General features: G+C 37.4%; 1 protein-coding gene and 1 long non-coding RNA gene across 6 annotated transcripts in view; one reads left to right on the top strand and one right to left on the bottom strand.

The window, feature by feature from the left end:
- Nucleotides 1-26,102, top strand: part of CHID1 (chitinase domain containing 1) — a 127,492-nt gene that overhangs the window by 21,466 nt on the left and 79,924 nt on the right. For all 5 annotated transcript variants that reach the window (XM_042884545.1, XM_042884544.1, XM_042884540.1 and 2 more), the window contains exons 9-10: nucleotides 19,181-19,282; nucleotides 21,500-21,655. In XM_042884545.1, coding sequence (XP_042740479.1) covers nucleotides 19,181-19,282; nucleotides 21,500-21,655 — 258 coding nt within the window. The remainder of the gene's footprint in view (nucleotides 1-19,180; nucleotides 19,283-21,499; nucleotides 21,656-26,102) is intronic.
- Nucleotides 19,538-25,620, bottom strand: LOC122187230. Its single transcript, XR_006181263.1, has 4 exons — nucleotides 25,600-25,620; nucleotides 22,758-22,823; nucleotides 20,210-20,263; nucleotides 19,538-20,082 (listed from the first exon to the last, which is right to left on the bottom strand). It is a non-coding gene; the product is annotated as an uncharacterized LOC122187230 (long non-coding RNA).

Genomic DNA, 26,102 nt, shown 5'->3' with positions numbered 1-26,102 from the left:
AATTGGGATTCAGGGCTGCCCTGCTAGAGATGGGAAGAGCTGTCTATCCAAGGTGCAGTTTTTGACCTGGAACATATATTACACTCCTGCTCCTTGATGGCTTTGTTCTGTAAAGGGGTAGTAAAGTATTTCCGTTTCCCTGCACTTGAAAATAACAGTCATGGATTATATGAGAGGATTGAAAGTTCTTGTTCCTCTAAACAAGTTTGTTTCTTTATGTATTCCCAGTGTTTTTGGGATATATTCATAAACCTCTGTGCAGGAGAATCACAGAATCGTAGAACTGTAGAGGCTGGAAGGGACCTCCAGAGATCATCAAGTCCAACTCCCCTGCAAAGCAGGCCCCCTACAGCAGGTTGCACAGGAAAGCATCCAGGCGGGTCTTGGATATCTCCAGAGAAGGAGACTCCACAACCTCTCTGGGCAGCCCATCCAGCATTCTGTTACCCTTACCATGGAGAAGTTCCTTTGCGTATTGGTAGCAGAACTTCCTATGCTCCAGTTTATGGCCGTTTCCCCTTGTCGTGTCTCCGCTGAAAAGAGACCGCTGAAAAGAGAATAGATCAGTCACGTTCTGTTAGATTAATACTGTTATGTAGGACATCTACCTTAGTCTTCCATTCTTGTCCTTGTACTGTGGTAACTAGAAGAAACACTTCAACTTCTTGGGTAGACAGGAAGTCAAAAACATCCATCATTTATGGAAACATCCTAAAATATATACAATCCACAGTTGCTTTAAAGCTTATAAATATGTTGGATTTAATGATAAATGTAAGAAGAATCTTGATTTTATTTTTTCTGCCTTTACTTTTTAGACAGTAGCTGTGCGTGGAAATCCTGATTTACAGGATAAGAAAGCTTCTACTGAAATGTGCTTCCCATTGCGTATTGACTATCTTATTTTTTGTCTCTTGATTTGAATTTTAAGACTTACACAGGGTTGAAGCATCCTTTAATGCATCTATATCCTTTATTTGTTGGAGTCACTGTAGACTGTTAACCAAAAAGACAGCAAAAGGCATGGAAATAAGTACCATCAAGAATCAAATAATATCTCTGAGTTCAGCAGCTGGCAAAGGACTGATAAAGAAGACGTGGAATATCCTACCCAGCTGGGATCCTAGGAGCTGAAACATTATTTCTTTTGTGTTCTACCCTGATTAAAATTTAAAGAGAGTGCATAGTTAAATGTAAGCAGTTTATTTAGGAATTTGTAATTTATACTCCTTTGATATGCATTAAGATCAAAGCAGTCTGGCAGCAAACACTATCTGAAAAGAGACACTTTTAAGAGCTAAAAATATCGGTTTGCTTCAGGAAAAACTGTCTGGAAAATGCATCGTTGTGCATGAGATCACTTGTATGGTGCAGGAAGAAAACATATTGGGTCATTTGTTTAATTTTTTGGATGCAGTTTTTGCAAGCAACTTAAACTAAGAGATCCACTGTCTGATGCTTGCTTGCATAACAAAGTATCCTGTAAAGCCTTTGACTTTTGGTTTGCTTTTGAAATGTTCTGAACTACAGGAAATCCTCACAAGAGGGGGAAAACAGCAGACATTTCATCTATCTGTATAGAGCATTTAAAAATGCATCTGTTTACGGCATTGTCCGGAGAAAGTTATACTAGTATAAACAGTGAAATGTCAATGCATGTAGAGGCTGATGGGGAGGCAGGAATCCAACAAGCTTTGCTGTCACAGAGGGCTACCTCAGCATCAAACACAATCAGATGGCTCACATTTCCATCCACTGGATGTCCAAGAAGTGCATCATATTTGCAAGAGAAAAAGCAGAAAACAAAGCTGTGATGGACACTGTTTGTGTGTAGATATTATGCAGCAACTACCGTTGGGATGAGTCTTGTGTGCCTCTGAGAAAAGGTGCTAGGGCTGTTGTGTTATGTAAATGGTTGCTTGTGCAGATGGTTTGCTGAAGACTTCCAGCCTGTCTTACAACAGATTATCTCAAAATGTTAGAGCGTGTTACTGCTTTTAGCATGTATGGATGTGGAAGCAGGTAGAAATTAAATGAGCACTGTATTTAAAACAGCAAGGTGTGGGCAGATAAGTTTTGCTCTTGATCACTGAATAATTGGTGATGAAGGGTAACTCTGTTTGCGCTGACTAATCCTGGCCTCAGTAAAATTCCTGCCGTAAAAAATTCTGAACATGATATTATATAGGCTTTTATTACTAATCACAGAATCATAGAATGGCCTGGTTTGAAAAAGACCACACTGATCCTCTAGTTTCAACCCCCCTGCTATGTGCCAACCACCAGACCAGGCTGCCCAGAGCCACATCCAGCCTGGCCTTGAATGCCTCCAGGGATGGAGCATCCACAGCCTCCTTGGGCAACCTGTTCCAGTGCATCACCATCCTCTCTGTGAAAATAGTATTGCAAGCCTCTTCAAATATTGTAGCTGTGCAGGAAGAGGCTACTTTTTATGTTGTAGTCTGGTTTCTGATTTGCTAGTGGTACTAATGTGAAACTAATGTTTCCTTTTTCTGCTTCTATTTTTCTATTTTTGGGGCTAGTTTGTTTGCTGTGGTGTTAGTTTTTGTTGTTTTGTTTCAAGTAGGAACCGGTGTTTTAAAAAAGCACATGAATATAGGTATTAGCTGGAGGTTAAATATGTCATTACAAGGAAAATATGAATGAGACTTGATATTTGGCTGCACCTGTCTTCTTAAGACTGCAAATCAAAGAGATTGAGTTATTTTCTTTGCTTCGCTAAACTTTATAATACTTCAGGAATGCTTTTTCACTGGAAAAAAAAAAAGGCTTTGAATTTGAATAGCAACCTTTGCCTTTTGCAATTAGCTGAATTTAACCTGATTGGATGGTTACATAGTTTGTTCAGGCTCAGCAACCCCTTCAGTAACACTCCTTTTTTGTTTCTGCACTGAGTAAAGGCAGGCAAAAGGTCTGAGGATCCTCAGATAGGATGTTGTCTTCATAGGCATTCTGAAATTAAAATGCAATCAGGACATCTCTAGCGTTTATAGTTTATTACAGATTTAAGACACAGCATAACAGTGTTAAGGATCAGCTATGTGGATGTTAAGTCATAAAAAGCTGTTATTCCTGCTGAAAATTGTGTGAAATAACTCTGTATTTACAGATTGTTGACTTTCCTCAGAGTTTTATTGTCTGATGAAGTAGGAGCCTGTGAACAAAGCAGCAATAAAAATAGTATTGGCTTCATCACAGATTTCATAATATAACACCGTGTTCTTTACTTACATATAGGTGCTTTGAATAAGCTGTTTATGTTCTATATGATGGGTATTCTTTTACAAATCCTATCCTGAGGTTGCAAGGCAGTGGCTGCTCCTTGAATAGGAGATCATTTTTTCTCCTGAAGTTGTATAGAATCTCTAAGTGAAGAGTAAAATCTGAAATAAATGCAAGAAACCCTTTGATTTGCTTTACATACCACTGACAGCTTTATTTTTCTTTATAAAGAAAGATTACATTTAAGATAGTGAGAACTTGTTTTGTCATGTTCCGAGGGTAGGATGGAGCTGCATTTTTGCACCGGTCATTTCATTACTGTTAAGAGTTCACAGTTAGTGTTACAGTGTGTTAAACTAGTGATTGCTACTGTTGTTTGTGCTTGGAGTTTCAAATGTATCAGTCCTGCTTAGAGTACATGGAATACAATTTTAAGAACAGATTGATTCAATTGTTTAAGAAGCCTGAAGGAACACAAGGTGGCTTTATGCATTGGTATTTCTATCAAGTCCAACTTGACAATATTAAATAGCAGCATACAAAATAGCCTCTGTTCTTACTTGTATCTTAATAACATGCTTACCAGTACAAATCAGAGGTGATTGAGCAGTCCTTGCAGAATGTGGTATATGGGATAATTACTTTTCATTTTGAGATGATTGGCACAGGGATGTCAGGGTGACGAAAGGCAAATATTACACTTTCCAGTGCTGGGAAGTCTCGTGGAAAACTGTTTGGGAGTATTGTGTTTATTGGAAGATTTAGAAAAATGGAGTGATTAGAGGAAAGAAAGAAAAAATGCTAAAAAATAGATAATGTCTCATTTGAGGAGAGCTTGGAGGACACTGCAAGGAGGAAAGGAAGAGCAACACCTTTATTAATGTATTTGGGTGACAGAGTAAGTGCCCCCTAAGTGCCTGTTTTGCAGAAGAGTGCAAGGAAGGAGAGCTGAGCCACTGGGAGAAGAAGGAAAGAGTACACTCTGTAACCTCCTTCCTCTGTCCCAGGAACAAAGGAAGCACAGATACAGCTTTCCCTTGTTTCCTTTGAGCTGTGAGTTGCTCCTTGTGCAGGCTGTGTATCTGAGACTCAAGCTAACCTTAGTCTTTGTTAGTAGATACCTTTTGAAAACTTTCATTGTTAAGCCTTCCTACTAAAGTTTGAGGCAAGCCAAAAATCTGAAGAAGTTTTTCTTTTAGTTAAGATTAAAAAAGGTAGGTGGGGAATATAACAGAAAAGGGATGAAGGGAGCTGAAGGATTTGGCATTCTGTTCTTAGATTGAGACTTTACGGGCATGCGTTCATCCTCGAATAAAATTTTTAACCTGAATCAAAATACCGGACAAACATTTCCAAAACAATGTCAAAAACACTGAAGATGGTCGTACTGTTAAATTTAGAGCCTGATATGGATTTCATTACTTATCTAAAACTGACACAGCATTCATATGATAGAACAGTCTCTAAGAGATAACGTGGCTGTTTTATTCCTGCTCTGAGCAATTTGCCACATTTGTATGTGAAACACAGAATCTCTGTGTGTTCCTGCTTCTCTTCAATTCTCAGCTATGTCCCAACCATAATTTTTAACTGCTGCTTCTTGCTGTGGTTGATCTCTTTTAATGAAGACAAATTGGAAATCATAGCACTTTTTACATTGCAAACAGTCTGAAGTTTTAAAATTTGATAACTGATTTGAATTATGCCAAGGCCACGTGTTGTTCACACTACACTTTTTAAAAGCAATGAGAAGTTGCTTGCTGCGGGTCTTTTTGTTTTATATATGCATTATGAGATGAGGGACTTCCAGAAAAACTGAAAGTATCTCAAAAGACATTACTTCATAGCTGTACTTAGACTAGAGAGATTATAAAGCCCTGACAGTGCTTCACTGTGATTCAGCAATTTTCCTCTTTTTCTGACTTAAAGTGCTTTTGATTTAAGGCATCAAAGATAATGTATTTTACGTTCAAATGGCATGTCGTATTGTTTTGATAGTCTTTGTTATAGTGTACTCATTGTTACAGAAACTAGATCTGTTGACATTCCTGAAAAGAGTCGGGAAGAATGATTCTGGACTGGTTTAGCTTTGTTTTTTTTTTTTTTTTTTCAGTAGGGATTGAAGGAGTTTTGGCAGCATTGATTCCAAATTCCTGTTTCTTTGTAATGGGAAGACTAACTGTGTCTGGTAGCTTTGAAACAGCATTCTTTTTTCTTAGGGTGTTGGGGAGAAAGCAGTTGGTGCAGGTTCCTATTACATCTCATGGTGTTAAGGCAGCATTATTCCAAGATGGTTAGTAACTGTAAGTATTCAGTCTTTTTTTCCAAAGAAACTTATTAGAAATCCTTCCAGAATCGCACGAGGGCTGTGAAAATTAGAGTATACTGAACCTTTCTTCAGGAAGGAAGACATTATCTAGATTAAAAAATGGTTCTTCTATTGGAGCAGGAAGTGGAGAGAGAACCTTTCTGAAGAAGCTGGGAAGTTTTGTTTGTCTTCTCTGCTATTCACATATAGATGTTTATATAGCAATTTTCCTCCTTTGGACTGCTAGTCTGACTGGTCAGAATGAGTGGATGTTTCTTCATGTTTTTTGTTTGTTGTGGCATTCAGCTGTCTCTTAGACCTGTAAGTTTTGTGTATCGAGATCTACCGTTATATAATGGTGTGAATTGTTCTCTGTATAAGCTGTCAACAATGGATTTGGGGGAGGGACAACTACTTGCATCTATATGAGAACTGCTTTTTAAAATATTGTTGCTAAAGTTCAAATTATTACAATCTTTGTTATGCTAAACTTTGTGTAATCTGTTCAGCTATGTACAAGAAGGAAATGCTTAAACAGTAAACATTTGCTCTTGGAACTCTAACAGAAAGCCAGACAACTGAACTGATGAAAGTCATTTAAGCAGCTGGAAGCAGAGGTGGCCAAAAACAAGGATTTCCTATTTGTGCCAAAATATCTTGCAGAACAGAAGTTCTGATATTCAGGTTCTTCAATTTGCTGTTCTAGAATGCTGTTTTAATACCTGCTCTAAAGTGTTTGCAAAATACTACTTTACTGTGCAACACACTCGCTCATTCTGCACTTTGGCCACAACAACCCCATGCAGCGTTATAGGCTTGGGGATGAGTGGCTGGATGAGTGTGAAGAAGAGAAGGACCTGGGGTTGTTGGTTGATGCTCAGCTGAACATGAGCCGACAGTGTGCGCAGGTGGCCAAGAGGGCCAACGGCATCCTGGCCTGCATTAGAAATAGTGTGGCCAGCAGGAGCAGGGAGGTGATCATGCCTCTCTACTCAGCACTGGTGAGGCCGCACCTCGAGTACTGTGTTCAGTTTTGGGCTCCTCACTACAGGCAAAATGTTGAGGTCCTGGAGCGTGTCCAGAGAAGGGCAACAAAACTGGTGAGGGGTCTGGAGCACAAGTCTTATGAGGAGCGGCTGAGGGAGCTGGGATTGTTCAGTCTGGAGAAGAGGAGGCTCAGGGGAGACCTCATTGCTCTCTATAACTTCCTGAAGGGAGGTTGTGGTGAAGAGAGATTTGGCCTCTTCTCCCAGGCAACGAGCAGGACACGGGGTAATGGCTGCAAGTTGTACCAGAGGAGGTTTAGATTAGACATAAGGAAGAACTATTTCTCTCAGAGAGTGGTCAGGACTGCAATGGCTGCCCAGGGAGGTGGTGGAGTTGCCATCCCTGGCGGTGTTCAAGAGGCGTCTGGATGACGTGCTGCGTGATGTGGTTTAGTAGCTTGTGGTGGCAATGGTGATGAGGAGATGGTTGGACTGGATGATCTTATAGGTCGTTTCCAACCTTGTGATTCTATGATTCTATGATTCTATATCTTATTGCTTGCAAGCAAAAAATGCCCTGTTGAATCTGGAATTAAACATGCCTTTTATTTTCCACTTTCTTTTTTTTTTTTAATTCTAGACTTGGAAAAAAACGTAGTAATACTGCTGCAGTCTTGGCAAATAGTCCATATCAAACCGTTTGTCTTTATTGGCTTCATGAGATGCACAGCAGTAGTGCAGCTGCTTTCATTTGAAAGCTGCAGGAATCTGAACCACTCTTCAGTCTTCAAATATTTGAACATAATATGTGCTCCTCATCAAAGTTCGGCAAAATCCCTTACTTCAGGTGTCCAAATTTGAATATGTAAGAGTAGAAAAATCTACAATCTCTCTCCCTGTTATTTAAAGCTCCTTTAAGTACCATGTCAGTATTTTCCACCTCTAAACTTCCACTTCTCTAAAATTCAGATTTTAGCTATTCAATTTATTGTCTACAAAAAACATTCTAGAGGTGACTGTCTTAAATAGCTGCAGTACTTTCTTTCCTAAGGTGTTGTACAAAGAAAATTAGCAGAATCTATTTAATCTTCATTTCTGCTGTTCAGAGCTTTTCAGGGAGCAGAGGGAATCTGCTTATTTTTGTTGTCCTTCATCTGGGTTATGATTGGCAGCAGGACAGAGAATTTGTTCCTTGATTTTACTTTCTGCTGCCATGCTCCTTTTCTCCTTCGCTACAAATTTATATATGAATACTTTGTTGGAAAACAGGAGGAGTATATGATGGAAAATTGCTTACTGCCATTGCAGTTGCCCACCTCAGTAGATGCCACAGTGAGCCAGTGTTTTGCATGTGTGTTAAAGGAAATAGGTGGTTTAATCTTCTAAAAGTTGACTAGGAGTGGACACTTGTAATCATTCAAATAATTTGTGTTTTCTTACCAAATATCTGTCATATTCAGAAGCTGCTGAAGATTCACTGCCTTGCCTTAACTTGTGGGCAGGATGGAGATCCTTTAAATTTTGATAAGTAAATGATATCAGGGATCAAAATAGCAGAAAATCCCTTGCTTGTTTCAGATGAAGGTTTAAATAAACTAATTGTTATGTCAAATAACAGTATACTGTAGGAAAAAATAGTTTTGTTAAGTAGAGTTTATTAAATAGGATTCTGCTTTCACCAATACCTACAAAAAAACCCACAACAATTGCTTTTACAGTTATTTATGATTAGCTACTGTATACACCGATGATGCTCTCCCATGCTTGTTTTTGCTAATAAAGGAATTCGGTGCTGGAAGACCATCTCTGTATTTGTAATGTACAAAAAATGAGATGTGGAAAGCAAAATCTGAAAACATTTCTGTACTAAGCCCAGTTTTCTATTTGTTATGCCTAGTAGATAATAAATACCCTGCCTTCCATCTTTCCTGTAGTTGTTAATTTTCCTGTGAGTATCCTGAAAACAGCACTGTCAGGAATATGGAGGGTACAGTTATGTATGGAGATTTTGAAATCAGGTTCTGTTCATAAAATTCAGCAGTGTAGGAGGCATAGAAATGATTCTTAAGTGGGCTGTCTAGACCAGCTGACTGGCATAGTAGTTTTTAGTGCATATTAGAGAACTTGTAAAGTATGTGTGTTTTAGATGACAAGATACAGCTTGAAATACAAGTTTATATTGAGGAGAGCAGAAAACTAGATAGGAGATGACTGCTGAATACTTTCTGAGTAACTGTTACTGGAAAAAGTTTGATAATTTCTTCTAATGATAGTAATACTACTGAATCATACTTTATATCATGGCATTGGGCTCATGGGTTTTGTTTCTTTACTATGCAGAGGCTTTACTTCAAGTGAAGATCTGCCAGTTGCATCATCTCTTTATAGACTAGGATCTGTTAGCTGCAATAAATCTGGATGCTTATTAATGGCTTTAAGGGACACATGTTTTCCTTGCTGAAAACTTCTCTGTTTTTGCTACTGTTTGTTGGGCTGTCAGCTCCAGTACAGCATGGCTGTGACTACAGCTATGAACAGTTCGATGCATTTTTTATAGATTAAGAAATGACTTGAGAGGAACACAGCTACTCTTAGAAGTAAGTGGCTTTTTAAAGACTGCACCTCACTATATAAAATTAATGCAACTGAAGTCTGGCTGTACTCTCATGTGTTGAAACAATTGCCTTTTGAATCACCTTTTGAATTCTCACTGGAGAGAGTCATTAAAATAATCTGTAGGTCAACTAATGATGTTCAAAGAGAAGTGGGTATAAAAGAATATATTCCTTACCATGTCTGGTGTTCATAATTACCAGTTCTGAGCCAGCTGCCATCCAGCAATGACTGCATAAATTTCAGAGCGATGTTGGAAAACTTTCCAAAAAAAAAAAAAAAAAAAAGAAAAAAAAGAAAGAAAAAAAAGGTGGTGGAGATGAGCATTTTAGTTTTTGTGAGGAGGAATTAAGCCTACATTTGGTGTGTTAGAATTTTTAAATTAGGTTCATATGCTCTAGGGTACAAGCTTGTTTTGCGTGATGTTCTGCTATTGGAGCATGACTTGCCTGGGCATTCAGCCCTGGCACTCAAGTTACTAGAATAGTTTGGAAATTAGGAGAACCAAATGGTGACACAATGAATGTTCATTTTTTTGCATAAATGATTCCTCTGAAGAGGCTGAAGCAATGTGACAGGAACGATACTAAAGATGAACCTTTAATGCAAACAGTAAATACAATGACAAGTCCTGAAATAAGCTACTTCTTTGATATTCAGATATATATGTTTTTGTCAAACTGGTGGATTTATTTTATTACAAATTTCAGATGCAAATTCTGAAGTCACCTGAAAAATACAGTGTAAGCAGTGCAGACTGACCTGCCAGCATGCCTCAGCCCTAGCTGAAAGAATCTGTCAGAGGAAAGAAAGGACAGCAGTTTTCAGGCTCATTTGTTCCTGGGTGTCTGACGGGATTTCGTGCCGTCTTTTCAGGACCAGTAGTTGTTGGCACATTTTTCCTCCTTGAGTTCTGCTGCTGGTTTAAACCAGATGGGCCACAGGTAATTAGTTTGGCTTCATGAAAACTATGTAGGCTATTCCATGACAAGAACAGATACCATGTTTCTCTCTATTTGGAGAGCAAGTACTGCAAAGGCAACAGCTGGGATGGGATATGCATATTAAGGAAGAGTGCCAGCCCTCAGTGTTCTGCAAAAACTCCGTTTGGTTCGCAAATCCTATTTTGTTTCCTGACCAAAATACAGCAAGATTTTATTTGTCACTCAGTTCCCCAATGATGTGGAGCTCTCTTATTTTGTGAAGTGACCACTCCTGGCTCTTTTGTATTGTGAAACTCTGGCACTCAGTTAGCAGTTTTCTTGCTTGTCAAATTGTCTAGATTTCTTTTTGTTTTTTAAATGCCTATCCTGATCTAATTTGGGAGTTTAGTAGAGAGATTCTTGCCATTAAGAAAAAATGAATAAAAGTTGGGAATGCTAATAACATCAGGGAAAGTCATGCTTGTGTTTTTATGATGGATTCATTTTTGTTGTTCAATTTGTGATTTTTCTGGTGCTCAACTGACAGAGTCCTTATTCTTTCTGAAGGCATCTTAATTTTATAATTCCTTTTGTGAAATTAGTACAGCAGCTGAAGGCAGTATGTAAGAAAGGACTGCTGTCCTTTCTTTCCTCTGACAGATTCTTTCAGCTAGGGCTGAGGCACGCTGGCAGGTCAGTCTGCACTGCTTACACTGTATTTTTCAGGTGACTTCAGAATTTGCATCTGAAATTTGTAATAAAGTAAATCCATCAGTTTGACAAAAACAGGATAATTGGATAATTATTTTTCTGAATTCAGTTTGCATGGATAGTAGGGAATGGTGTAGAAGGTGCATTATTCTAAGGCAAAATAAACTGTAACTCACTTCTGATGGGAATTTAATTGCATGAGTTCTTAAAATCTACCAGTGAACAAGTGTTAGCATAATGTTCCCAGATTACCTGCACCGTTAGAAGGTTCACCCTAATGTCTACCTCAGATCTGCTTGTTTTGTAATTTATAGTCATTTGTTGTCCTGTTCCAAGCAGAGATTGTTGTCAGAGATAATCAACCCTTACACTGAAAAGGGAAGTCTGACAGCTGATGATCTGTATTGGAAAGACAATAGCTTGCCCATTTGTTCTGTGCATCAGCAAACTGATGCATTACTGCAGGGACAACCTCTGTCCTGAACTGTGAGCCATTCACTCAAATTTTTCAAAAATCTGATCTGAAAATTTCAGTATAGAACTTTTGATGTTTACCATAAAATGTTCTAGTGTTTGTATGAGTTGTTCAAACAGTGTTTAAGTGTTTGGTCTTGGATTTTACCAGGTTTTTCACATTCCTTCACTGCTACGTGGAAACTCTGCTAAATTATAATCTGGAATGTGAATTCAATAGATGAATAGGCAAAGCTACCTAGAAAATAGAAGAGATAACATAGCTTATCTTTGGAATGTTGGCTCAAAATGTTACAAATGCTTAGAAATCAAGGCAGAAATGTGGAATTATGCAAAATAGTATGAGGATCACACATTTTCTGTTCTTAACTCCAAGTCATCTCATTACATTAATGCCACATTAAGAGATGCAGGATCCTCTTTCTCAAAATGTTGATCCCTTCTGTGATGTTGGTACTCATCATGATTCCAACTAACTGTTTAACCAGGGTTTTTTATAGGGCCGATAATGGCATCCATTAATAGGAAGGCAATAACTGACAGTAATTTTGTTTTAAAATGCACGGTGTTTATGTGATGCTGTCCCAGAATGGTAAGCTTGTGATAACAAATGATAAGTTTTCATTTAAGAAAGCAAATTCCTTCCCTTGTCTCTTGAGACTGAAAACTGGTTGTGTAAAATGACTGATTTCCACAAAATTGAACCAGAAAATATAAACGTAAATAAGAAGTAAAACCGATGCTCGTGCTTTTGCTTTTTATAAACTTGTTTGGCAATCCTGTTTGTTTATATTTACTAAACTAACTGTAACTGTTTGCACACTTAATAAAAATATATTCCCAGTTTAAAAAGCCATATGTTGTCAATAAATTAGACCCCAAAAGCAGGTCAGTATAAATTCTGTGTTTAGATCAGTACTGCAGGCAGTGAAACGCTCCATTTTCCTGTGGTGGCTGTTGAGCATCTTAAATCTAGAGGAAGAGAATTCATAAACCAAAAGGTTCTCAAGGTGTATAATAATTATTATGCATATGTTAAATAAATTAAGTGAGAAGTACTAGGTTTTGGCTAGTAGCGTTCATTCTTAGTGGTTTCCTACAGAGGAACTTGCAAATACTGCCTTTCAGATGTTAGATACATTTTAAACTTTCCCTCTTCCCCCCCAGATATATATAAAAAATAATATGATTGACCCTGAGAACAAAAAAAAGGTGAGGAGAGATTCAAGACTGCAAGTGAAGAATAATTTTACTGTTTATGTGTTGGTTTTTTTTTCCACTGTGGTGTTTATCTGGTGTTCTTTCAATTTGAATTTTCTGACGTAATGCACTCAACTTCCTTCAGGTCTTTCCTATGAACGGCCATAGATAAGCTTCTGTTGGAAGCCTGTAAATCTGGACTTTAAGTCAGTCTGCAGCTAATGTAATGATTTTGTGCTAACTGTAATATTTTGTGTGTTGGTGCACTTAAAAGTTAACTTGATGCTTATGGTGTCTCAGCACAGTAGAAATTAACTGCTAACTGTTTTAAGTTTCCATTTTTTATTTCCTCATTCTTTCAAAATTTTCATTTCTTGTGATGAAGTTTCTCTGGCTTCATTAACAGTACAGCAATCTTTGATATTATATGAACAAAATGTGGTTTGCAGATGTTAAGATGATGGGATTTGGTTGGAAGGGCAAGGAAGTTCCTGTTTCTCTCTTCCAAGTCTCTTCCGAGTCTCATGTGTGAAACTGGGAGAGTCTTCTGAGAGGAGAACCAGATGAAAGAACACAACCAGAAGAGCATATGTGAGCACTGGTGATTGTACTGCTTTTATGGAGTTACCTTTGTTTGATTTTTTCTTTCTGTTCTAAAAGGAATAGGACTTGCACAGAGAGTGTAAGCAGAGGAAGAGCTTTGTAATAACTTGGAATTTATTAATTGTTTCTCCAGCAATGGATGTACCTCAACACTGTGATCAAAAAACTTTGTTTTATTTTTGTACAGTCCCTGATTTGTCATACTGATCTGGAAGCGTAGGCTGCAGAATAAGATAATATGTTTAAGCTCTGATTTAACTGAGATTTGGGGTGTACTATCGTTTAGATTTCTTCAGCTCTTGCAACTTTTTGTTCTCAGAAGGGAACTATAGAAAAAGAACGCAGTTTTACAAATGTGTGTATTTGAATACTAATCACGTGCATTTTCTGAAATGCTTACTGAGTGATGTGCATCTGTATAACAGTCTTGATACATTGTCTGCAGGGATGTGCTCACTGATGGAGAGGTCAGATCATGCCATGCATTTTAAGATCCCCTATCAGCTGCATGGAATTCAGCCCATACTATGTATTAAATCTGTTTTCATCTGTCTGAGAATCTGTCTTTTTGGTTAATTGTTCAGTATGGTCATATTCTTTTCTGACAGCTAGGATTAGATCTATAATTACTGTTCAAGCTCTGAACAGGAGTATCATATGAAGGTCCCGTTGTTGACTTGCCTGCTTCATCCAATACTATTGCAGGCAGAGATTAATTCTGTTTTTATTCTGATTTCACAGAAAACAAGGTGTCTCTAAGCTTTATCTGTTCTGTTTTGTTCTTCATCCCTCTGCAGAAGCTTATTTAGTTTTTGACCAGTTTCAAACAGAGTGGACAGAGGAATGGAGTTTTATAGTCACATCCCTGCCACTTTGTAGGATTGGCATCTACTTCCTCAAGACCAAGCAGTGGGAGGGCGTTGTAGTGGAACATTTATAAGACATCACAGAATCTACTTGCAAAACATCCATAGAAACCAGGATCTGTGTAGAACTTTGTTTTAAATATTGATAGAGGAGAATTACTTCAGTGAGCTGATTTTGGTGAAGCTAAAATGAGACAGAATAGCAACAAAACTGCCAAGAGGATTTTTACTGAGAAGAAAATGATTTAGGATTTTAACTTGTTTATTCATTTAACTGCTTCATTATCAATGCCTAGAATTGCATGCTCCACAGAGTAGAGATTTAGCTCTTTCTCATGTTTACTGTAGAACGGGCTGGATGCAGAAAGAACCAGTGCATTTGTATTCAGTGATCATGCATTAACTGAATTCAGTGGTCTGTTCATAAAATGCAATAGCATTATACTTCAGAGCAGCTAACTGTGAGGAGCTGTGAAAACTAATAAGTTCTGTGGTGATGAAAGAGGAGAGAAGGGAAGATTTGCAAACAGCTGGTTTACAGAGAAAACAGAATTACACACAACAAGAGAATTAAGTCATTACTGAGCAGATGACTTCTGAAATAAACGTATAGAGGAAACAGAAAATCAATCAGCTTTCCATTATGAAGGACTATTCAGAGACACGAGGATAAAGAAAAGCTCTCCCTTATAAGAGAGGGAGAAGGTGAGGTAGCCAAACAAGAATGCAGTTCAAACCTGCAGGAATAGAAGTCAGTTACAAGACCCTTTTTTCTTATCTTATTTCATTTTGAGAGTAATGATAGTGAGACAAGAAGTAATTGAAAATGTAGATTCATTTGAAAGTAAATGAAGTGGCTTGCATGGTTGAAATATTTTTTTTTCCAGTCTTTCAGTATGAAAGATGACAAAGTCAAAACCCTATAGAAATACTTATCAGTAAAACGCTAATGGGAATTTCAATACAAATGACCATATGCTATTTGGAAGGTGCAGGTCGTAGAGATTCTTAAGCTATGATACAAGCTACCCTGCACTTAGGTTTGAAAAGGATAGCATAATCAAAAGGGACAGTGTAATTCTAAGCCGTGTATAGAGAAATGGCTAGAAAAATGAGATTTCATCTGAGTCTCTGACATTTATGTACTGTGCTATTGTAGTTTTTTTATATGCATAAAACAGTAAGCCCTCAGGAGGTGACAATAAACTGAAGGGAATATGGAATATATGGAATAAGGAATGCAAATAAGAGCTACGATCTCAGGGAAATTGCTGTTTTTTTCTGCATTGTCTAAAAGAAATTTGTGTCAGAAGCCTACAAATGAAAATGGAGAGTCTTAAAATATCTTCTGTACTGGGTCTGTCTGGGATGGAGTTCAGTTTCCCCACAACACTCCATATAATGCTGTGCTCTGTATTTGTAGCTAGAACAGTGTCTAGCTGTCCTACTGAAGTTTTGTCTCATGCTGAGCAGTGCTGGCACAGCACTGGGGTTCTCTTCCAACCTCCAAGAGCCAGGAGTCTGAGGATGGGCAAGAGGTAGGGACGGGACATTGCTGGGGCAGGTGATCCAGTCTGACCTAGAGTCTAATTCCATGTCATAAGACATCACATTCAGAAATGAAAGCTGGAAAAGGAGAAAGAGAAGGGTGGGTTCTCATTATGAAGATGACTGTCCTCCTGAAAAATCACTATGCATATTAAGGCTCTGCTTATCAAGACATAGCTGAACATTGCTTGCTAGTGGGAAGTAGAGAATAATTGTTTTCTCCCTCTTTACTTCCACATGGCCTTTGCTGGTTTTTTTGTGTTTTTTTTTTTCTCTTTTTTCCTCTTTAGTCAAGTAGTCCCTATCTCAACTTGTGAGTCTTTCCCCCTGCCTCCCTGATCATGTTTGTCTTCCTCTTATTTTGAGGAGTAAGAATAAGAGAGTGGTTGTGGTGGAGTTCAACTGGCCATCAGTGTAAATCTGCCACAGCTTCTTAGTCAAGTGAAAAATGGCTTGGCTAAAAATGGGAAGAATGGTTGTAGAAATAAGGTTTGAAAAGGAAAATCAGTATTTTAGCTAAGAAAATTAATCTCTTCGGAGCACGTGGTGAAAGCGTATCACTTCTCAAGGAAAATGACTGCTTTAAAGCAAAGCTATTGATATGTCCTGTACAGCTGTTGTAGTCCAAACAAGAATTGGACTGTGTCACCTCTTAGAAATGTTTCTGTCTCTTAAACATTATACTCAAAAAGTGGAGTGCTTGTTTTCTCTTCATAATGCAGTAGTTAGCTAGAAAACGACAGGCAAGATAGGCAAGTTCATCCAGCACCTGGGCGCGTGTGCTGTATGTCATGAAGGATAGCATGTCCAGGTGAAAAAAATGATTGCACATTCTGTAATAGTATATGGGGTTTCTTTTGCTGTTTTCTCTTGGGGCTTGCTGTTGTTTCACAGCAGTAACTAGAGTGCAGTAAAAGTCATCTCTGTGGTGATGTTATAGTCCACGTACATGCAAATTTAGGCTTCATTAGATGCCCAGTTCCAAATCTGAGTAGCTGAGGAGTTTTATTGTGAGCAGTTACTATGTTTCCTAGTTAACTGTGCTGAACAATTGATGTAAGAATCAAGTAAGAACACTAGTGCATCCAAGAATAATGTTAAGGAAGGTGAATGAAGTTTGCATGAGATATTCAGGCAAAAAAACACAAACAATCTTACAATAGTAATAAAAAGGGTTTACTGTAAGCTATTATGAATACTGCTTTGAATTTACTTCTTGAATCCAGATTGTTTCACATTCATAATACTCATTACATAATTTCAGTATATTTGTAGACCAGTGGGACCTGTGGTTTTTTTTTGTTGTTTTTTTGTTGTTTTTTTTCCCACGCAGCAGATTTCTATTTAGTGTACGACTTCACTATCTTATCCAGTGCTATCTTCAGGTGAACTCAAAGATAAAGAAAATGAAGCACTTCAGAGGTCAGGGTTAGCTCCAAGCAAAGAGACTTTGAGATATAGTAAATCATCTGCTTTTCCTGCCAGTCATGCTCATGTATGTGCCTTCTGTCCCTTTGCATTTGTGTTGCATTGATAATAAGCAGAAAAAATCACCAAGGGTTGTAGTCCTCCGACAATAACCAGGTATCCTTAGTATGTATCTTGTACACTGTAAGTAAGTGCTGATGGACTCTGTCACTTTGCTGAATATTTTGGAAATTATATCTAGAGCTTAAAAGAATGACAGACATTTGGGTTACATTAAAACCTTTTTCTCTCATGAACTTCCGTTGTATTTTCTGTGCAGAGTCTCTTGAATTTCTTTGTGGTGGTTTTCTCAATGATGTACCCAGTAGAACATACCTGCCTCTAAGTTAGAATTAATTTAGTGTTTGGAAAACCTTAAATAAGAAGAATAATAGCTATACTTGTTTTATCCTTGCAAGTATCCAAAATACTTGTTTTTATCCTTAGGAACTTTTTTAAACACCATCCATGAAAGCATCATCCTTACTGCCAGATTTATTCTAAGTTGGAAATTTATGCTCTTTTTCTCAAATGGATTTCCTTTGTAGTTAAAATAGTTTGGTTACAAGCTTGCTTTGCAGAAAATGATGACTATATCCATTTAACCTCAATTTTTTCCACATTCCTTGACAATACATATGGAAAGTGGATACATTGCTTGCCCTCTACACCTAAGTTTCATTAAAATACTACCCAGCTTAATCTATAATGCAATCTAACTCACTATAATATCTAATGCACATTATAATTACTTTTTATGCTTTTCCTGTCATGAGTAATCAAAATCAATTTATTGAAAATGTGTTTTGTTGGGGTTTTCATTGGGGAATTGCGTTGCCTGCAGGCATTCAGGTTGCCATGACATTATTTCAAAAATGTCCTTCATTCTGTTTATTTTGGAAAACAGCTGTAGCTTGCAGTTGCAGCAAATCACAAGCAGATAACTATCCAAAAAATTAGGATCCAGCAATGGGTTCCAGAAGCAAACATTTATATTAATTTGTTAAAACATCAGAAAGAAAAGGTTGGAATTTCTTTTTAATGTGACAGCTATATCACTGGTTCTGAAAACCTGAACCTGCTAGAGCAGTGCTATGCTTTGTACAAATTTGAGCTATGTATTCCAGCGTGTATTTGGTCTCATTCATTGACCTGACTTGCAAATGTCATTCATGCTTTACTCACCTATAATATGACATATGTTAAATGATTTATTCTGCCCCACTTTATAACCTGTACTCTGTTAACTACTTTCCTAAAGTGTCCTTTCAAACTGATAAATGAATGCGGTTATGCTCTGGTGATCCATTTAACACATAATATTGAATGAAGAATTCGGACACTGATCCAAAAGCGATCAGGGTCAAAACAAGTGATTTTTTTTTTTTCATTTTATTACTTGCATCTGTTATTGAGCATCTTTTTGGATTTTACAGTTGAGTTGGACCATGAGTGGTTTTAATCTGTGCTTTGTCTAGATAGGGGTCAGCTGCTAATTTCTGGGAAAAGTAATATCACTGGAAAGTTGTGAAGTCTTCAGTATCTTCCCCTCTGTTCTCAAGTGTATTCTCATGCATTTCTATAGAAGAGGCTGTAGATGTTAAACTACTCTTTTCTTTGTAGGGTTCCCCTGCAAACCCTACTCTCCCAGGCTATTTAGGATAACACACGTCTTCTCTACTTGTGCCTCAGAGCCCTCTGGCTGAGGACAGTGATCTCCTTGCATCTTTGCCATGTGCTTAAGGCTTCCTTTTGTGCATTGCTAGTTTGATGTTCTGAATTCTTTTTGAAACATTCTCAGAACTTGTGTGCAGTAATTGGTTGGGTTGAATGGTTGAAGAAAGTCCAGCGTTTCTATGAATCCAAAACTATCAAAAATATATCCTCTCATCTCATGAAGCTAGATTTTGTAAATGATGAATAAAGTTACTGGTTTTTAATTAAAATAAATAGTCAGAGGGAGGTTAAGAATTCATAGAATGGTACACTGAAGGCATAGCTAAACTTTTGTGTGATGAAGGTCATGGAGTGGAATTTCCTCAAACTGAGGACAGAATGGATTCATTCAATTTTATAGAATCACAGAATGATTGTGGTTTGAAGGGATCTTAAAGGTCACCTACTTCCAACCCACACGCTTTGGGCAGGGATGTCAGCCAGGTTGTGAAAATAATTTTTCTTTCTGGTGTTTCTTTTTTTTTTTTTTTAATTATTTCTTTTTAAAATTTGTTTTAAAAGGACTAACCAGCCAGGAATGTTCACAAAGAAAGAATTTGATCAGTTGGCCTCAGCAGTAGACAGCTTCAGTCTCATGACATATGACTACTCAACACCACAAAGGTAAGATTCTAACACTAGAAAAACAAAAAACTGAAGTAACTGATTCCTATTTATGCCCTTATGAAATCTACAATGTGAGGTTCGTCTTTTTTTAAATTTTCACTGAGCAGATAGCGTGTATTGACTGTATCAGATACTGAAGTTCTGGATTAGTAATTAGAACAGCTGATTTTTGAACCAGCAAATAGTTTGGATTTAGCTGCAGTGAAGATTTGGCACATAGTATTTTAGAAGGCTTTGCACCTGAGCTAAATAATTATTCTTTTATTGGTACTGTGACACTTGTTTCCAGGTGAATTTTTCACTTTTAGTTATTTGACGGAGTTTTGCACAATGGTACAGAATAATCCAGTACACGTCATTGGAAAGAATAGCTTTAAAGCACAACTGACAAAGCACTTGTCTGATTCCTCATGAGGCAGCAGACTGTGTTTTGACAGCACTGCTGATGTGATCATGGTTAAACATGTTTTCATGTTCCTCTAGTAGTCCCTTCTTTGTACTTTTACAGCTGTTGTGGAGCAACTCAGTGAACCAACTTATCTAACTGAAAAGCAACACAAAACTCCACTCTTGTATGTGAATATCCATTTTCAGGAACTTACGATTTTTATGTCTTTGGAAGTGGAACAGCAATCAAGTTGAGAGATCCTTAAACTCAGACTTTTAACATCATCATTCTCCAGAAGTGTGGTTCATTTCATCTCCAAATTGCAGATAAAGACATGCTCTTTGACTTCCAGGGTGATTCAATTTATCTTGCTTCAGTATGGTTGTCTACGGTTAACATTCGTGGTAAGCTGGCAGATGTAGAAATGCATGTATTACATCACTAAGACCTCTGCCACCTGTAGCATTCTAGCATTTTGATAGTGTCTACACAGGTTTATTTCTGAAGAGACTGAAGTTCTTTTCTATTAAGCTTACCTATCTCTCATCTCTTTCCCCAGACCTTTATTCTAGATCAGCAAGCCTAGCACCCTAGAGAAAAGGAACATATTTGAAATTAAAACGGTTATTTGTTACCCTCTTCTGTTGAAATATGCAGCATAGAGATAACATTGTAGCTTTCCTCTATATAAATCTCATCTATGAAGATGAGATGCTAAGGACTTTCATATAGACTTTTCAAACCTATGTAGAACCCCGGATGCATTTAGAGATACACTATACTGTATGCTACCATCTTTCCTGTATGGTGAAGCTTCACCATACTTTATGACATGTTAAAATCACAAGATCCATTATGGCACAGTCTCATCTTAATACATCCACTGCTACATTAAGCTGCTTTGATCTGGCTTGGAGCTGGGCTTTTTTTGTACTTCAACACGCGAGGAAGGCAGTCTTCAGTTAACACACCCATTGTGTTCAAAATACATTTTCTGAGAAATAAAGTTTGAGAGAGGATTTGAAAAAAAATTGTTCAGATGATCTTCTTTTGAATTAACTTGGATTAGTTTGAGTATTTTAAATGCAGGATAACACATACAGCAAAATTTCTGTACTGTTAGCACATGGTTTTAATGTCACTGATATCTTAAAGGCCTTGAGGCAGATAATTAGCAAAGTAGATCCTAGGATGTTTATAGTTGTGAGATTAGAACATGCTTTTACTTTTATCATGTTATTGAATTTTCGCAGTAAAACTTGTTGCTATCGTCCCTGATGAGCTAGGAAGCGAATTAACCTGAAATCCTGATACTGCATATAGAACAGTTCAACTGCTCTGAGTATTCTAGCGCTACATTTTTTCATTCATGTACCTTTTTGTTGTTAGTAGGCAATTATCTGTTTGGGTTTTCAAGCAGAAGTAGCGTGCAAACCTTAAGCAGTCACTGAAACCTGTGTTGTTTACAACTGAAGTTGTACAGATTTCTGAAGTGTTCTGTGGGCAGTGTGCAAGCTCCATGACAGAGAAAACATGCTAGGTGGAAACCTACGGTAAAAGTTTCATGTCTCTTCACCACAGAAGTGAGTTACCAAGCTGAGTGGGGCAAGCACCCTATGTGCATCAGTAGTTCAAGCCATCTAGGGGCATGCATGGAACCTTTGTAGGATTGTAAATTAACCTTCACTGTTTTTTTTTTTGTTTGTTTGTTTGTTTTGTGTACCATAGTTTGCTCTTTACAATTACACTAGTTCAAAAGAAAAGGCTAATGAGGGCAAATGTGTACCTTCTCTCACAGCTTGTTTGATTTTTTACTAACTCAACAGACCTGGTCCAAATTCTCCACTGCCCTGGGTACGAGCCTGTATTCAAGTATTGGATCCTGATTCAAAATGGAGAAATAAAATACTTCTAGGGCTGAATTTCTATGGCATGGACTATTCTGCTTTGGGAGCCCTGGGGGAGCCAATCCTCGGTACTAGGTAAGACTTTCCTGGATAGTACTTTTATATGATGTTCTCACAAACTCGGAAATTTATAATCATTTATGTTTAAAAAGTATAGATGTGTTGATAACATAGGAATGACAAAAATGATAAACCTATGCATGAAAAAGTGGCTCACTGATTACAAAGTAAGATCAGTTGTTTGCTGTACAGAAGTGCAGATAGATGGCACAGGTATTCTGTTAGAACACTGATGGGAAAAATGGTTGTGTAATTTTCTCTCCTTCCTCTACCTGTATTATACATGTGGTTTGTCATCTTTCTGTTAGTGTTTTGCTTTATTTTTTATGCTCTATATCAGTTTGGGTTTCATTTAGTTGACCTATGGATTTTTTTCTCTCAGTTCCTGAAGTTGTTACCTATTACTTTCAAATTTGATACTGGTGTCAAACAGCAATAGGCGTCCAAATTTCTTTTGAATAGAAAAAGCTGTAGTAAGCCCACCTGGAGACAAAAATCCATAAGATGATAAATGGATGTATTTGAAAGATAGCCTGAAATTTTATACTGATTCTCCAAAGATAATGGTTGTTTTAGTTTTGGGTAATAGCCACATATAATAAGCAGCTTCACAGAAACACAGTAGGGGTACAGTGCATCAAGCCAGAAGACAAAGCAATAAAACCAGTATGAATTTGGCAGGGGAAAAAAAAAAATAAATCAGGCTTTTTCATAAGTTTGGTATTAATTTATAAAATAAAACCAAGCCTTGAAGCACACAAGGTGACTATTCTGATTTTTGCTCATAGATTACAAAGTGCGTTACATCCATATAACGTTAAAAAAGTTAGGCACTGAAATATTAAGGAATAGACTGTGTAAGATAAGATGTTCGTGCCCATAATAGGCTTAGCTTATCAGAGACCCTCTTTCTCCCTCCATCCCTCTTAAAAAACAAACAAACAAAAAAACCCCTTCCAATTCCATTAAAAATATTTCGTCTAAATATTTTTTCTGTCTCTAAATAACACACAGCTGAGGCATTATTCTATTTTCTCATTCTGTATCTGCTTCATACAATATTAAAAAATAGACTTTCAGTGGAGAAGTGGGTGACTTCATTATCTATCTTCCTTACCTTTGCTCCTTAGTGAATTTGAGCTTCTACTTTGGTGGTGACTGTAATTCAGGTGTTATTCATGATCTGCAGAAAGTGTGAAGATTAGAGTCTGTGCTTCTTTAATATACCCTTAGTATGTTGTAATGATAGCGATGTTAAGATAAAGCACTATTAATAAGACTGAAAATAAAACAATTCTTCAGCTAAGTGCTGAATGGAAGTATCAGCTTTGTCACTGTAGACATTTCTTCAGGTTTTTGCATGTCAGATTTATTGCACATGCAGATCTTCAACAGGCCAATACTTACAATTGTTATTATAGCTTATACATGGAATTACATGTAGATAGCTTAAACACAAAATTACATTCAGGAAGTGCAGAAACCTTTGCTAGTCTAGTTTGTTTTTCTTCAGGATAGAAAGTAATTAAGTAATGGAAGGAGGCTCTGAATGCAGGCAGATTTAATTCACTGAATTTAACTGTTAAGTAAATAATTTTCAATAGAACTTCTATTTCTATAGCTCTGTTTTTTAAATGCAGAATACATTCTGAAAGTAGAACTGCTTTGTTATTTTGCTTAAAAATTATAGAACCTTCCTTTTCTGCATACACACTATAGAAAGCAGAATGCTTGTTTTATGTGCCCAAGTATAAAAATCAGAAGTAAATGACAAGAAAACAATTTTTCTTTGACAACACAATGTAGCTTGTCTTTGAGAGTTGTTACAGCAGGAACTATTGCTTATTTTTGCCATGACAATGTGTTGAGCTTTGACTTGCAGCTCATTCACCAGTGCTGTTTGTTAATACAGTGAAGTTTGTCTTGGAGATCATAGCACATTTTTATGCTTTAATCTAACAAGTACCACTGCAGTTTAGCTGCAGGGAAGCTACATTCCCATGTATATTTAGTTCTGATATAGTTCGTACAAAATGATAAACTGGAATAAAGGCTGTATACTTATGATTCCCCATATCACCTCCAGTCCTTCTGGCAATGTTTACTGCCCTCCGGCTATCAAGAATCAGGTGTCTGAACTGCTAAGATACTTTAAAACTTACCATCGCATTAAAATCCTGTCAGAACATAAGCTGATGTGGCTGACTTGCTACTCTAATGATCAGTCAGTTTGTTCCAGTCTGTCCAATGCTGGTACGGCATCCTGACAATATTTCTTCTTTACCTCAAAAGCATCTTGGAAAATACATCTTGGATAAGTAATTCTTCACTCTCTCCCAAAGCCAAAATTGTTTCGCTTTCCGGCAGAATCTTTAAACAGGACTTTTTTGATACCTGTATCAGGTCAGCAAGCCCCTCAATCTCACAAGCTTTTACCTTCCTGTAATTTTTCCCCCCTTTAGCTATCTGCTTCTTCAGAATCTGTCTTAATCATTACATTTCAGTTGCAATAATATCCATTCTTTTCTCATGGTTATCTCAGGGGAGGTTATAAAATGTTGCAGTGGTGTTATCGCATGCCATCTAAAATACACAGCCTTTATGACCTGGACAAAATGGGAGCTCATAAGTCTGTTGGTAGCTGTGACTTAGAAACCACGTAAATCAAAGGCTATCACATGGCAATGGTATCTCTTATATTTAATAAATCAGCCTTAGTTATTGAGCACACCCCTGCAAACTCTTATCTATTAAAGACACTATGTCCTTTTTTGTGTAGTGCTGCAAGAGGGAAGATACCTCTCTGTTCTACCTGGCTGTAGATAACTTAAGAATATATCCTGCATTCAGGCTGCTTTTGTTCCAAATGCAGCTGTTGAAAGTAGATATGTGAATAGCTCCATTGTTGTCAGACAATGCTGTCTATGCTCAGCTTTTATTTAAAGGAATCTGAATAGGGATTTTTATGTTAATTTTTAAATACTTAAGAAGATTGATATAATAAATTGTAGTTGAAGCAAGGGAGAAACTAATTTGACAACACATTGTGCCATTTAGAGATGGAAAATAAGATGACTTGCTATTGTGAGGATGTTGAGCTCTACTGAGAATTTTATTGGCTGCCTTCCATTCCCTAAATAGCAAGTAATAAAAAGTAGTACTTCTAAACAGTTAGAGATGAGCTTTTTGCTCTGAATTACTGTTTTTTATTAGCAGCAATTTAGCAACAATTTAAGAAGATTTGGGTCAACAGTGACTCATGACTTTCTCATAGAAGGTAACAAAAAACATATTTAAGGGAGGCTGTCGCTCTTCAAACTTTTCAAGGTTGTTACAACATTTATCTTCCTGCTGTAATTCTCTCAAGACTTCTACTACCTCCTTGCATCAGGATTTTGTCTCCTGATTTAATCTGTTTTACTCATAGTTTATGTAACTTCAGGCAGTAACTAATATTTCAAATAAACTGATGCTCCAGTTAGCCCTGTGGAATTGAATGTCCTCTTGATCTGTTACACACTTCTCCACTTCATTGGAGAGACCGTTAAGCTGCTTCCTAAGTTGTAGTGCTAGGCAGATCTGTAGCATGATAGAAGGAAATTAGAGTTGGGCTTGGCATTGGAAAGAAGTTATTTCTATACTAGAACTGTCTAAATAATTCAGGAGTACTTCAAGAGATTTATTCTATTAAATTTCCACTGTGACACTCTGTTACATGTGGCTTCCATTGCATGGATGTCTCTTCCTCCCCTTAGGAATGGAAGGTGAATTAATGCAGATAAATTAGAACACTTTATGAGGTGAAATTATTATACGCCAGCTTGTCCAAGTGGTAAACATGACTGCAGTGCAATGGAAAGCACAATGACAGCAGAGTAGCAAGGCCCTAGGCTGCAGCAAGGAAGAACTTGCTCAAATGCAGCAGCCATAGACAGAAATAAAGAAAGGATGCTACATACCTTTGGAAAGCCTCAGATAGAAGGACCAGAGGGCTCCTCTTGTCTCCTCTGCCAACTCTTAAATGAAGTCTGGGATGGGGTGGATCCTGGTTCCACCTCTTCCAGTCACTCAGATGCATTGCATACACCTGAGCTCCCCTGGGTTGGCCCTGCCTTCCCACCAGCTGCTCAATCATTGGTTCAAGTCTTGACTTAGCATTTCTGCTACAATTACCTTAAATACCAAATTGCTACAATTGTTATTTTTATGTAAAAACACATTCCTTGTTTGGAATTCAGAAATATTGGAAAGGTGGCTTGTATTAATTAGACAAGTCATTAGATCTGAGGTTCCATTGTATTATGACACATTGGTTATAGATGAATGTGTATCTGTTTAAGAAACAAAAAGTCAGTTGTGATGTACAATTTAAATGTTGAGCATATTGCTGTGAAATGTGCGCCTCTCTTTCTCTGAGGATTCTTTATTTAGTGTTAAATTTGCTTCCTACACGCAATATTTA

This window comes from Lagopus leucura, unplaced genomic scaffold (genome assembly GCF_019238085.1).
Source record: "Lagopus leucura isolate 7727_CA_CO unplaced genomic scaffold, USGS_WTPT01 Super-Scaffold_100044, whole genome shotgun sequence".
NCBI classification, from domain to species: Eukaryota; Metazoa; Chordata; class Aves; order Galliformes; family Phasianidae; genus Lagopus; species Lagopus leucura.
The sequence above is the reverse complement of the archived record's forward strand: the minus strand, read 5'-3'. Positions and strand labels throughout refer to the sequence as shown.